Genomic DNA, 11,908 nt, shown 5'->3' on the forward strand with positions numbered 1-11,908 from the left:
TACAAATCATAGTGTTCCGGAGGTTTTGCGTCAGTATTATGTGTAGATCGTATGTTGTACCCAGCGGCCGTTCACGCTCACGTTTTCTGTTTTCATTCCTGTTCGAGAGCGAAGTAATCGATTTGGAGGAGTCGATCCGTAGTTTCAGGAGAATTTGGCGTTAGACTCGATTCGTAAGGTCTTTAAAGTTAGTTTTCGCAGCGCGCGAAAGGCGCTCGTTTTCCCCGCCAGCTTGAGTGAGAGAAGTGCGGTTCATAGGTTGAGTAACGTTAACGGATAATAATTTTGGTAGGTGGTACATTTATAAGCGTTCAGCTAAATATAAACCACGTGTGCTCACTTTTAATGAACTTAGACTAAATAGCATAAATTTGCTTGCTATGCTACAGAAGGCTAGATAAGCGACTTTAAGCGTTGGCGTAGGTTAACAATGACCGGTAGTATAGTTAACCTCTGTAGCGTTAGCTGGTGTTTCAAACATATTAGCCATGTGTTTAATGTTAATTTAGTACAGACTCGGCTTAATATCACTCTTAACATCTGATTAGATGATTTAGGATATCAAAAACATTCTAATAATTATTTTTAAAATGCTGGTAACGTTTTCGGATACAGAGATTTAAATGCTGGGGACGTTAGCAATTTCTGACACGGTGATTTAGGCCATCAGAATATCCTAAATGCAGTTTTATTCATAGCAATAACGTTATCTATAAGTATACGCTAGAGTAGGACATTTCAGCAAGGTAGTTAGCACATGTCGCTAGCACACAGGTCTAGGCTTACTAGCTAGCTTTAATGAATGTAAACAATAAGGAAGCGAGGACCTGAACGGTCTTTCTTAGTCCTTTGGTTACATAGCTATACAAGCGAACGTATTCTGTCGCTTTAGTAATAACATCTGTTCTTTTCTATGTCAGCTCTCTGTCTTATAACGCATCGCTATGGGAATTCACGGGCTTGCTAAGTTAATAGCTGATCAGGCGCCATCAGCCATCAAGGAGCAAGACATTAAGAATTATTTCGGTGAGCTTTCATAACCTACCACTTTCTGTTCTCTGTATTGTAAATTGTTGTACACACGCTAATCGTCATGTATTGCATCCTTTTTAGCTGTAAGGTTTGTTTCTGCCTTTAAGCTAACTTGGTTTATACGTTAAGATGTTTTTGTTCTTGTCTGTCTCCGGCCTGTTTGCCATCACATTTAGGACGCAAGATTGCCGTTGACGCATCTATGTGTATTTACCAGTTCCTGATTGCTGTCAGACAAGATGGCAATGTTCTACAGAATGAAGATGGAGAGACAACAAGGTATTGTTTCTCAGCTTTAGGCTACAGTTGAGCTTTTTCATAGGTATTGAGTTATTTAAAAGACTGTCCATATTTTTAACACAAATGCACGTGTTTCTGCCTCCTCAGCCACCTCATGGGCATGTTCTATAGGACCATCCGAATGTTGGACAGTGGCATAAAGCCTGTATATGTGTTTGATGGGAAGCCCCCTCAACTCAAATCTGGAGAGGTAAAGAAAAGAATATAGTTAAGGCAAATTATGTTCCTTACTTGAGGTCCATGAACTAGCCATATTTATCACATTTCCATTTGTGTTTGAGAGGTCCTACCTAGGCATTGTCTCTTGTATTTTAAAGTAGTTTGATTTTTATAGAGCCATACAGGCCTTTATTATGGATCTGGCCATTGCTTTTCTTTTCTTAACTTAAGATTATCACAGGTTCTAGGCTCTAACAGGAACACAGAAGAAAGTTGATGCGTCCAGAGTGGTTTCTTCCCAACATAGTTTAATCTTTTCTCTACTTTGATTAGCTTAGGTAATTAGCTTAGGAGTAAGACCAGGGACAACACAAAACTGCAGTGGATAGCCAAGACTGAAATTGAATATACTGTTGCAGAATGATGTGCACTATGTGACCAAAAGTATGTGGACACCTGGACATCACCTCTGCGTGTACTTGTTGAACATCTCAAAACCATAGACATTAATATGGAGGTGCCCTGCCCCCCTTTGCTGCCTTAACAGTATTCACTATTCTGGGAAGGCTTTCCAAAGTCATATCTGGCACGATTCAGTTTTATTCAGCCATGCAGAGCATCAGTGAGGTTGGCCATTGGTGTAGGGCGATAAGGTGTGGCTCAAAGTCAACATTCCAGTTTATCCCAAATGTGTTCATTGGGGTTGAGGCCAGGGTTCCATGCAGGCCAGTCAAGTTCTTTCACACTAAATAGGTAAAACTATTTCTTTATATACACTGCTCAAAAAAATAAAGGGAACACTTAAACAACACAATATAACTCCAACTAAATCAAACTTCTGTGAAATCAAACCATCCACTTAGGAAGCAACACTGATTGACAATCAATTTCACAGCTGTTGTGCAAATGGAATAGACAACAGGTGGAAATTATTGGCAATTAGCAAGACAAACTCAATAAAGGAGTGGTTCTGCAGGTGGGGACCACAGACCACTTCTCAGTACCTTTCTGCTTTCTGGCTGATATTTTGGTCACTTTTGAATGTTGGTGGTGTTTTCACACTCGTGGTAGCATAAGACGGACTCTACAACCCACACAAGTGGCTCAGGTAGTGCAGCTCATCGAGGATGGCACATCAATGTGAGCTGTGGCAAGAAGGTTTGCTGTGTCTGTCAGCGTAGAGTCCAGAGGCTGGAGGCGCTCCCAGGAGACAGGCCAGTACACCAGGAGACGTGGAGGAGGCCATAGGAGGGCAACAACCCAGCAGCAGGACCCCTACTTCTGCCTTTGTGCAAGGTGGAACTGGAGGAGCACTGCCAGAGCCCTGCAAAATGACCTCCAGCAGGCCACAAATGTGCATGTGTCTGGTTAGAAACCGACTCCGTGAGGATGGTATGAGGGCCCGACGTCCACAGATGGGGGTCGTGCTCACAGCCCAATACCGTGTAGGACGCTTGGCATTTGCCAGAGAACTTCACAGATGAAAGCAGGTTCACACTGAGCACATGTGACAGACGTGACAGAGTCTGGAGACGCAGTGGAGAGCGATCTGCTGCCTGCAACATCCTTCAGCATGACCGGTTTGGCGTTGGGTCAGTAATGGTGTGGGGTGGCATTTCTGTGCTCGCCAAAGGTAGCCTGACTGCCATTAGGTAACAAGATGAGATTGTCAGACCCCTTGTGAGACCATATGCTGGTGCGGTTGGCCCTGGGTTCCTCCTAATGCAGGACAATGCTAGACCTTATGTGGCTGGAGTGTGTCAGCAGTTCCTGCAAGATGAAGGCATTGAAGCTATGGACAGGCCCGCCTGTTCCCCAGACCCGAATCCGATTGAGCACATCTGGGACATCATGTCTCGCTCCATCCACCAGCGCCACGTTGCACCACAGACTGTCCAGGAGTTGGCGGATGCTTTAGTCCAGGTCTGGGAGGAGATCCCTCTGGAGACCATCCGCCACCTCATCAGGAGCATGCCCAGGTGTTGTAGGGAGGTCATACAGGCACTTGGAGGCCACACACAATACTGAGCCTCATTTTGACTTGTTTAAAGGACATTACATCAAAGTTGGATCAGCCTGTAGTGTGTTTTTCCACTTTAATTTTGTGTGTGACTCCAAATCCAGGCCTCCATTGGTTAAAAAATTAGATTTCCATTGATGATTTTTGTGTGATTTTGTTGTCAGCACATTCAACTTTGTACAGAACAAAGTATTCAATGAGAATATTTCATTCATTCAGATCTAGGATGTGTTATTTGAGTGTTCCCCTTATTTTTTGAGCAGTGTACTTTGCACAGGGGCTCTTCCATGCTGAAATAGGAAGTTGCTTTCTCCAAACTATTGCAGACTACTGAGGTTGGAAGCACACATTTCTCTAGAATCTCACTGTATACTATAGAATCAAGATGGAACTATAGAATCCATGGGAACTAATGAGCCCAGTTCAAACAATGAAAAACAGCCCCAGACCATTTTTCCTGCTAGACTAAACTCTTCAGTTGGTACTATGCATCCAGGCATGTAGGCTTGGCATCTGGGAAATCACTCTTGAGAGCATATTTCCACTGCACTGAGGTCCAGTAGTGGTCTGTATTAAAGTACTCCACTGTTTATGCATGGCTGTATTGCTTGATGTTATGCATCTGTTAGCAGGAGGTGTGGCTGAAATTGACATACAAAGATGGGATAGAAGGGTATCCACATTCATTTGACTGTGTACTGTGTTTATGTTTTCCTATGTGGGAATTATGTCACGTGAAAGCATCCTAAAGCCCTGAGATGTAAATGAAAGAACTGTTTATATAGAATGGAGGCTAACAAATAGTCAGTTGCTGGTGCAAGTAGTATGAAATGAGGCATGGTACTTTTTCTAATCTGCATAATAGCTTGGCAGCAGTTTGAGCCAGTGCTTTTTCAATTGTTTGATTTTTCTCTTTACAGTTAGAGAAGAGAGGTGAGAGAAGAGCAGAAGCTGAAAAGCTGCTAGCTCAGGCACAGGAAACAGGTATAACAATATGAAATTTTAACAGAAGGAAACGCACCCCTGCTTTTTGAAAATTCAATTCTAAACCAAGTCTATTTAATAGTGATGACCCTTTATGTTGTTGTCCTTCAGGTGAACAGGAGAACATTGATAAGTTTAGCAAACGTCTTGTGAAAGTCACCAAGCAACACAACGATGAGTGCAAAAAGCTTCTCAAATTAATGGGAGTGCCCTATATTGAGGTATTGTTTTATATGTTACATACGTGTGTATAACAATTGCTGATTTGACCAAAAATAAGGTTTTGACTTCAAAAGGCTGGAAAAAGTACTGATCAAATAAAAATCTTTTCAAGGCTCCATGTGAGGCAGAGGCCAGCTGTGCCGCCCTGGTAAAGGCAGGAAAAGTGTTTGCTACAGCAACTGAAGATATGGATGGCTTAACTTTTGGAACAAGTGTCCTATTGAGACACTTAACAGCTAGCGAGGCAAAGTATGTTTGTTTTTAGTGGCCCATTTTAGGGCTCTTGATCAATGCAAAGAAAAGTTTAATGGCCAAAATCAGCCATTTTGTGCATGTTGTTTGTAAGGTTCACGTAATCTTGATTTAGGTTGGGATCAACGTCATGATCGTTTTGTCAATGTCGGAGGTATTATAGTCTCATAAAAATGTTGATCTATATGTTGTATTAACCTACAGCTAGCATTTTACTATCTAGTATATTTTGACTTTTAACTTTTATTCAGTCTTGACTAATTGTTCACACTAAAAAAATGAGTTCTGAGTATGGTACCTATACAGCTGAATATCAGTTTTTTTGTTGGGTTTGTTTGTTTTTATGCTGTGCTGGATCTATAACCAATAATGATGTTAATATGTTTTTATAGACTGTATATTAATCTAAGGACTCAACTTTTGCCTTTTCCCCTCTACTTTTAGAAAACTTCCCATCCAGGAATTTCATTTTAGCCGCATTCTACAGGAGATGAACCTGACACATCAACAAGTACGAAATGAGTCCTTTTCAAGAACTGCTTAGAATTATGTAATAGGCCTCTTTTACGCTTCAATTAATACATTCATCTTCTCTTCTTCAGTTCATAGACTTGTGTGTCCTACTGGGATGTGACTACTGTGGCACCATCAAAGGAATTGGACCCAAGAGAGCTATCGATCTCATCAGACAACATGGCTCTATCGAAGAGATCCTGGAGAACATTGACCAATCTGTGAGTTCTCTCCCTCACTGTAAGATATTGTGCATCTGTCTGTTGATTTACTAACAAACATGGCTGCAAAGTTTCCATGTCTCCTCAAGCATAGTACCATACATACAATACATTTTGAAAAGCACTTTAATAATGCTAGTTTCCACATGCACCAGTATGGGATTTACAGTGGCTTGTTAATAGAAGCTAACTGTTATGTACTTTTTGTATTTACTTTTCCACACTGGATGTAAAATTTCTATTGGCAGCTCTAGTTTAAACAGACATGTGAAGCTTGTAAAAGACATTTAATTAACATTCTTATCTTTCTCTGTTGCAGTAATTTTGGTTATACTTTCATGTGTAATTTCATTTAATTTACTATTTAAAAAGCAGTGTATTTATTATTTATGCTGTTGTCATGTCTGGACTGCTGCTATGCACACGTTGCAAGCCATAAAATGTCAATGTATTTTAATCTTTATTGAAAGCCCCTCCCTGTCGCCATCACTGTCAGACATTAGGCTTATTTTATTCAGTCATACAATGTATATGGGGTTTATTTTATACAGAAACACCCCGCCCCAGAGGACTGGCTGTATAAGGAGGCACGAGGGCTGTTCTTGGAGCCTGAAGTGGTGGACTGCTCCAATGTGGAACTCAAGTGGTCTGAGCCTGATGAGGATGGATTGATCCAGTTTATGTGTGCTGAGAAACAGTTCAAGTAAGCATGGTTCAAGTTGGGCGTGGGTGATTATGGAAAAATTGGATTCACAATGCAGGATACATAACGTAGTACTGTGACATACAGACAAAAGGTCAGGTCAAAATTCATGCTATGAATACAATGATTTTATTCCACATATAACATACTGTGCTGCACTAAATCCAATAGTGGACCAATTATGCTCTTTTTGTAATGAAGCAAGTGTTTTAGTACAAAGGACAACCACGATATTCTCAAATGCATATTGTGTATCATGATGATAAAAATGGTAACAAAAACAATAAAATAGTTAAAGTAAGCATTGGCACTTCCTCAGAAATGAGTGACAAACCCAGGCACTCATTTCATGCATATTGTTTGGCTTTCTTAAATACTGTCAGAAAATGTATTGGTAGCATTATTGATATGGCAGAGTCATGACACATGACATGATAACAAAAGAGATTTCTAATAACAGTTGTAGCCATCAGGTCTGTATGTCAGTGTACATTGAATTGAATCTTCAGAAAAGACTATCTCTGTATTTTATGTACTGCACAATGTGTAATTTAACTTAATTTTGTGTGTGTGGTTTTTGTTTTTTTGTTTTTTTCTCCCCACGGTCAGTGAGGATCGAATCCGTAATGGCTGTAAGAAGATAATGAAAAGCAGACAGGGAAGCACTCAGGGGAGGCTGGATACATTCTTTACTGTGACGGGATCTCTCTCTTCGAAACGGAAGGTGTGTGGGGAACTTATGGAGCTTACTGGGGGTATTGCACGACTTCTAGATAGCTTAAAGTGAAGATTGTCTAGTAGGAGCATAATTGGAGGTCTATGTAACTTCAATGGCAAAGATAGTGTGTTGATATTTGGACAGTTTATGGTATTGCAAGACAAGCTCTTGAAGACTTTCATTTCAGTGGCAGGCAACAAAATGCTTATTAGAAATGTGTTGCAATAGCCATAGTTAAGATTACTGAACTGGAAACCAGTTTCACTGTAAACCACGGTAAAATGCTAAATGTTTAGTACTACCATTTTAAAATTCTAATGATCATTAAAAGTGTAGTCGATTACCACACTTTGGAAAAAGGGAAATTGATTGAAGATGTTTACCCTGTCTGCAGAACATGCAGAAAGATAATTGCTGTGAAAGGGGACAACACTTTAAATCTTATGATTCACCTCTAGTTTATAGTGAATGTGTTTTAATGAATTGTACTGTCTTGTCAATGTTCTGCGGTAGAACATATTTATAGGTGGCTTCATACATAAAACTCCAGGTGGCAAAGTATGAACTTAAATCACCTTAATCAAAAAAGCCTACCAGAGCTAAATTTAAGTCAGCTTCTTATTTGACAGCGTCTTGTTCAAATTGTCCCGTTCCAGCTTAAATGGTGTAGCAGTTATTATAATGGCTCAGGTACAAGAATGTATAACTGCTGCTGCGTTTAAGGTGGAGCTGAAAATTTTGAACAAAAAGCTTGCAGCCAACTTCAGCTTCGTATTAAAAGTGCAGTTTTTGAAAGTAGATAGATAGTGGTAAATAGTTTGAAAGTATAAATGCCCTCATCAGAAAATGTTACAAGCATTAAAGGGATATTTTGATAGCTTAAATCTCTTTACCAGGAGTGAGTAGTAATATTAAGCTTAGTTCTTACTGAATTAACATTTAAAAACAGTACAATGTTTAAATGCTCATGTTTGAACCTCTCATGGTCACATAGAGCCACCTTTAATATTATTGCACATTTGATATGGTTTTATATGTATTACAAGGTAATATTATGGCTATACTATTTTAATGTTTATGCAAGCAAAATGTGCTTAGTGTTGCTAATATTATTTGAGGGTTTCAATATAAACATTGAAGTCATTTCAGTTTGCGTATCAGTAGTTTTTGAACATTTTATGCACATTTTAACAATACCGCAATAATACTGATAACTGTGATAAATTTGGTCTCTTGTGTTTTCATACCATTTCATCTCTAGTTATGAAACTGTATGTTAGCATGTCTGTAGGATCTTTGTGATCTACAAATCTAATTCCAAAAACATTGGGAAAGTGTGAAAATACTAATAACTCAAGGGAGCGATTTCAGTCAAATATAAAAATGAGAAATGACCATGAAAATTTGGCAGTTTACAACAGACAATCGGTCAGTAAAGCACTGTGTAACTGAAACTAATCTACGCCTGTTTACATTTGTTTCCAGAAAGCTCCTAGTCCAATGCTCTCCTCACTTCATTAACCCTTGTGTTATTTTCAAATTTACTCACGGATTTTATCTTTGGGCTCAGTTTTCCCCTAGAAATTTAAATGTTCCGGAAATATGAAAGTTCTTGTGGGTATTATCTTGCCCCTTCCTTGTGTCCTGTAAACTATTATTGGTTCTTGCACTACTACAGATAGTCATATTTAGGTTTCATCCCTAAAGCAGAAGGATGTTTTTTTTTTTTTTAATATTATAAAATTGCATATCAAATTTATTCGTTTAGCGCTTTTTACAACTGATGTCACAAAGCAGCTTCACAGAAATCCAGTAAAGACAAAGTTTTGACATGAATGCAAAAACCCCCAGGTGAGCAAGCCAGGGGTGACAGTAGCAAGAAAAAACTCCCACAGAGCTGAGGAAGAAACCTTGGGAGGAACCAAGGCTCACAAGGGGGGACCTATCCTCCTCTGGTTAAACTACCTACAACATATTATACTACTAATATTAATAGGAGTAGCATTAGTAGTAGTAATAGCTAGGAGTCAATGAGAAACCTCAATGTTCAAACTTCATATTATAGTGACCTTAATATCATAACACTATTTCCAAAAGTATTCACTCACTCATCCAAATAATTGAATTCAGATGTTCCAATCACTTCCATGGCCATGTGTATAAAACCAAGCACCTAGGCCTGCAGACTGCTTCTACAAACATTTATGAAAGAATGGGTCGCTGTCAGGAGCTCAGTGAATTCCACCGTGGTACCGTGATAGGATGTCACCTGAGCAACAAGTCCAGTCATGAGATTTCCTCGCTACTAAATATTCCAGTCAACTGCCAGTGGTATTATAACAAAGGTGGAAGCAATTGGGAACGACAGCAACTCCGCCACAAGGTGGTAGGCCATGTAAAATGACAGAGGGGTCAGCGGATGCTGAGGCACATAGTTCGTAGAGATCGCCAACTTTCTGCAGAGTCAGATGCTACAGACCTCCAAACTTCATTTGGTCTTCAGATTAGCTCAAGAACAGTGTGTAGAGAGAGCTTCATGGAATGGGTTTCCATGGTCGAGCAGCTGCATCCAAGCCTTACTTCAGCAAGCACCGTGCTAAGCATCGAATGCAGTGGTGTAAAGCTGGACTCTACAGCAGTGGAGACGTGTTCTCTGGACTGATGAATCCTGCTTCTCGGTTTGGCAGTCTGATGGAAGAGTCTGGGTTTGGCGGTTGCCAGGAGAACCGTACTTGTCTGACTGCATTGTGCCAAGTGGAAAATTTGGTGGAGCGGGGATGCTGGTGTGGGGTTGTTTTTTCAGGTGTTGGGCTCGGCTCATTAGTTCCAGTGAAATGAACTCTTAATGCTTCAGCAGACGATGACATTTTGGACAATTTAATGCTCCCAACTTTGTGGGAACAGTTTGGGGATGGCCCCTTCCTGTTCCAACATGACTGTGCAAACAGTGCAAGAAGCAAGGTCCATAAAGACATGGATGAGCAAGTTTGGTGTGGAAGAACTTGACTTGGCCTGACCTTAACCTGGTAGAATGCCTTTGGGATGAACTAGAGCAGCGACTGCGAGCCAGGCCTTCTCATGCAACATCAGTGTCTGACCTCACAAATGCACTTCTGGAAGAATGGTCAAGAATTCCCATAAAAACACTCCTAAACCTTGTTGAAAGCCTTCCCAGAAGAGTTGAAGCTGTTATAGCTGCAAAGGGTGGGCCGATATCATATTAAACCCTATGGATTAAGAATGGGATGTCACTCTTCATATGTGTGAAGGCAGCCGAGTGAATACTTTTGGCAATATAGTATATTTCTTATGTATTAGTCCTGGAAACTCCAAAGAACACTTATGCATGCAAAAAATTTTTTAGGACAACATGGTAATTTTATCATGTTTTTCCAGTTGTCCCATGGAAATGAAGGAAAGACAATAAATATAATGCAAACAAAATTGTCAATTTAGTTAGAGATGTTAAACATTGAATGGGATTAAATTGACCCCAACGATAATGGGAGTTAAGGAGATGGGGGCCTGTTGACCGCTCCAAATCAACTGCTTTTGGCATTGCCTCAAGAAATTTTCATGTTTGGGTGTTACGGTTAGCAGTTTCTTAAACATGTTTGTACTATGAATGACTGGGAAGATCATTTATAACCAAACCATCTAATTTATATTGCATTACCCCCACTCTTTTTTTCTGATGAATGCTCCTGCACCAAATTTCACGTGTCTGAAACATGTGGTATACATTACCTATTCAAAAAGAGGTGTTTCTGTAGCCCCTGCATATTAAGGCTGTGTTGGATAGGGACCGTTTGCCACAGTTCCTCCAGAAGTCAAACCTTGTTTCTTTACGATCGTACCACATTTCTACAGATTAAAATTTTTAAAATGATTAAAAACTTTTTTTTTTATTATTCTTTCTCATGTGAATATAGGAGCCAGAAGTGAAGGGATCAGCCAAGAAGAAGCAGAAGACAAGTTCAACACCAGGCAAATTCAAGAAGAGCAAATGAAAAAACAATGTAAAAGGTTGTTGGGACATAAATAGTAGCTGTAGGACTTGCTATCATAAATATTCCTTGTGATGCTCCTTGCAGCTTATTCATATTGAACAATTGTGGGTGGGAACAGCACAATGCTCCAAACATATTTTAATAAACTTGGAAGTCTTTTTTTTGTTTTTGTTTGTCTCAAAATAAAAAGATTTTTCATCATTTCAGTGTTTTATATGCATATTAGAAATAATAAAAATAGTGTTTGAAACATGGTGTTCTTTTCTTGAAATAGTGACTGGGGAAAATGAGTGAGGAAAGCTTTGACCTCAATAGCCACTCACAATAGAAACACAAGTAAACTGAAAATCATTTAGGGAAGTGTTTGAGTTAGTAATGAACACTCAGTAGAGGGAAGGGGACACATCACATAATATGTATACTTATTACAGTGTTCCTGTGCTGGAGGGAGAGACAGGTAAGTGAAAATTGTAGTACATAAAAAAGCATAATGTTATTCCTAACAAATGTCTGGTGGAATGATTCTAATGGTTCCAATTGTTAGCTAGTACAAGGCTTACAACTATAAGATACTACAGTTGAAAAGGAAAATGAGTTTTAAATCAGATTAGAAATTGTAACGTGAGATCTTGCCTCTTTACGAAAAACAATCGCACCCCTTGGCCCACCTGACCCATTAAAACTGCTGTGGTCAGTAGCATACAAAGCCAACACCCAAAGACCTTTTATATACACAAATTCACTTTTTATACACTAATGTTTGTCTCTCAAAGA

General features: G+C 39.6%; 1 protein-coding gene across 1 annotated transcript; it reads left to right on the plus strand.

Moving 5' to 3' along the window:
* Window positions 1-146: 146 nt before the first annotated feature.
* Window positions 147-11,335, plus strand: fen1 (flap structure-specific endonuclease 1). The gene is made up of 12 exons (XM_017715962.2): window positions 147-288; window positions 921-1,026; window positions 1,209-1,311; window positions 1,420-1,522; window positions 4,432-4,495; window positions 4,607-4,716; window positions 4,830-4,966; window positions 5,414-5,480; window positions 5,572-5,703; window positions 6,255-6,406; window positions 7,016-7,130; window positions 11,057-11,335. Exons 2-12 carry the CDS (start codon window positions 945-947, stop codon window positions 11,132-11,134), a joined length of 1,143 nt encoding a protein of 380 aa, XP_017571451.1. The 5' UTR covers window positions 147-288; window positions 921-944; the 3' UTR covers window positions 11,135-11,335.
* The last annotated feature ends 573 nt before the right edge of the window (window positions 11,336-11,908 follow it).

This window comes from Pygocentrus nattereri, chromosome 3 (assembly GCF_015220715.1).
Source record: "Pygocentrus nattereri isolate fPygNat1 chromosome 3, fPygNat1.pri, whole genome shotgun sequence".
Lineage (NCBI taxonomy): Eukaryota > Metazoa > Chordata > Actinopteri > Characiformes > Serrasalmidae > Pygocentrus > Pygocentrus nattereri.

Excerpts from the sequence above, each read along its gene's own strand:
- fen1 (XM_017715962.2), top strand. The coding sequence starts at position 945 with ATGGGAATTCACGGGCTTGCTAAGTTAATAGCTGATCAGGCGCCATCA. Across the intron at positions 1,523-4,431 it reads CTCAACTCAAATCTGGAGAG|TTAGAGAAGAGAGGTGAGAG; the intron begins GTAAAGAAAAGA and ends TTCTCTTTACAG. Across the intron at positions 5,704-6,254 it reads TGGAGAACATTGACCAATCT|AAACACCCCGCCCCAGAGGA; the intron begins GTGAGTTCTCTC and ends TATTTTATACAG.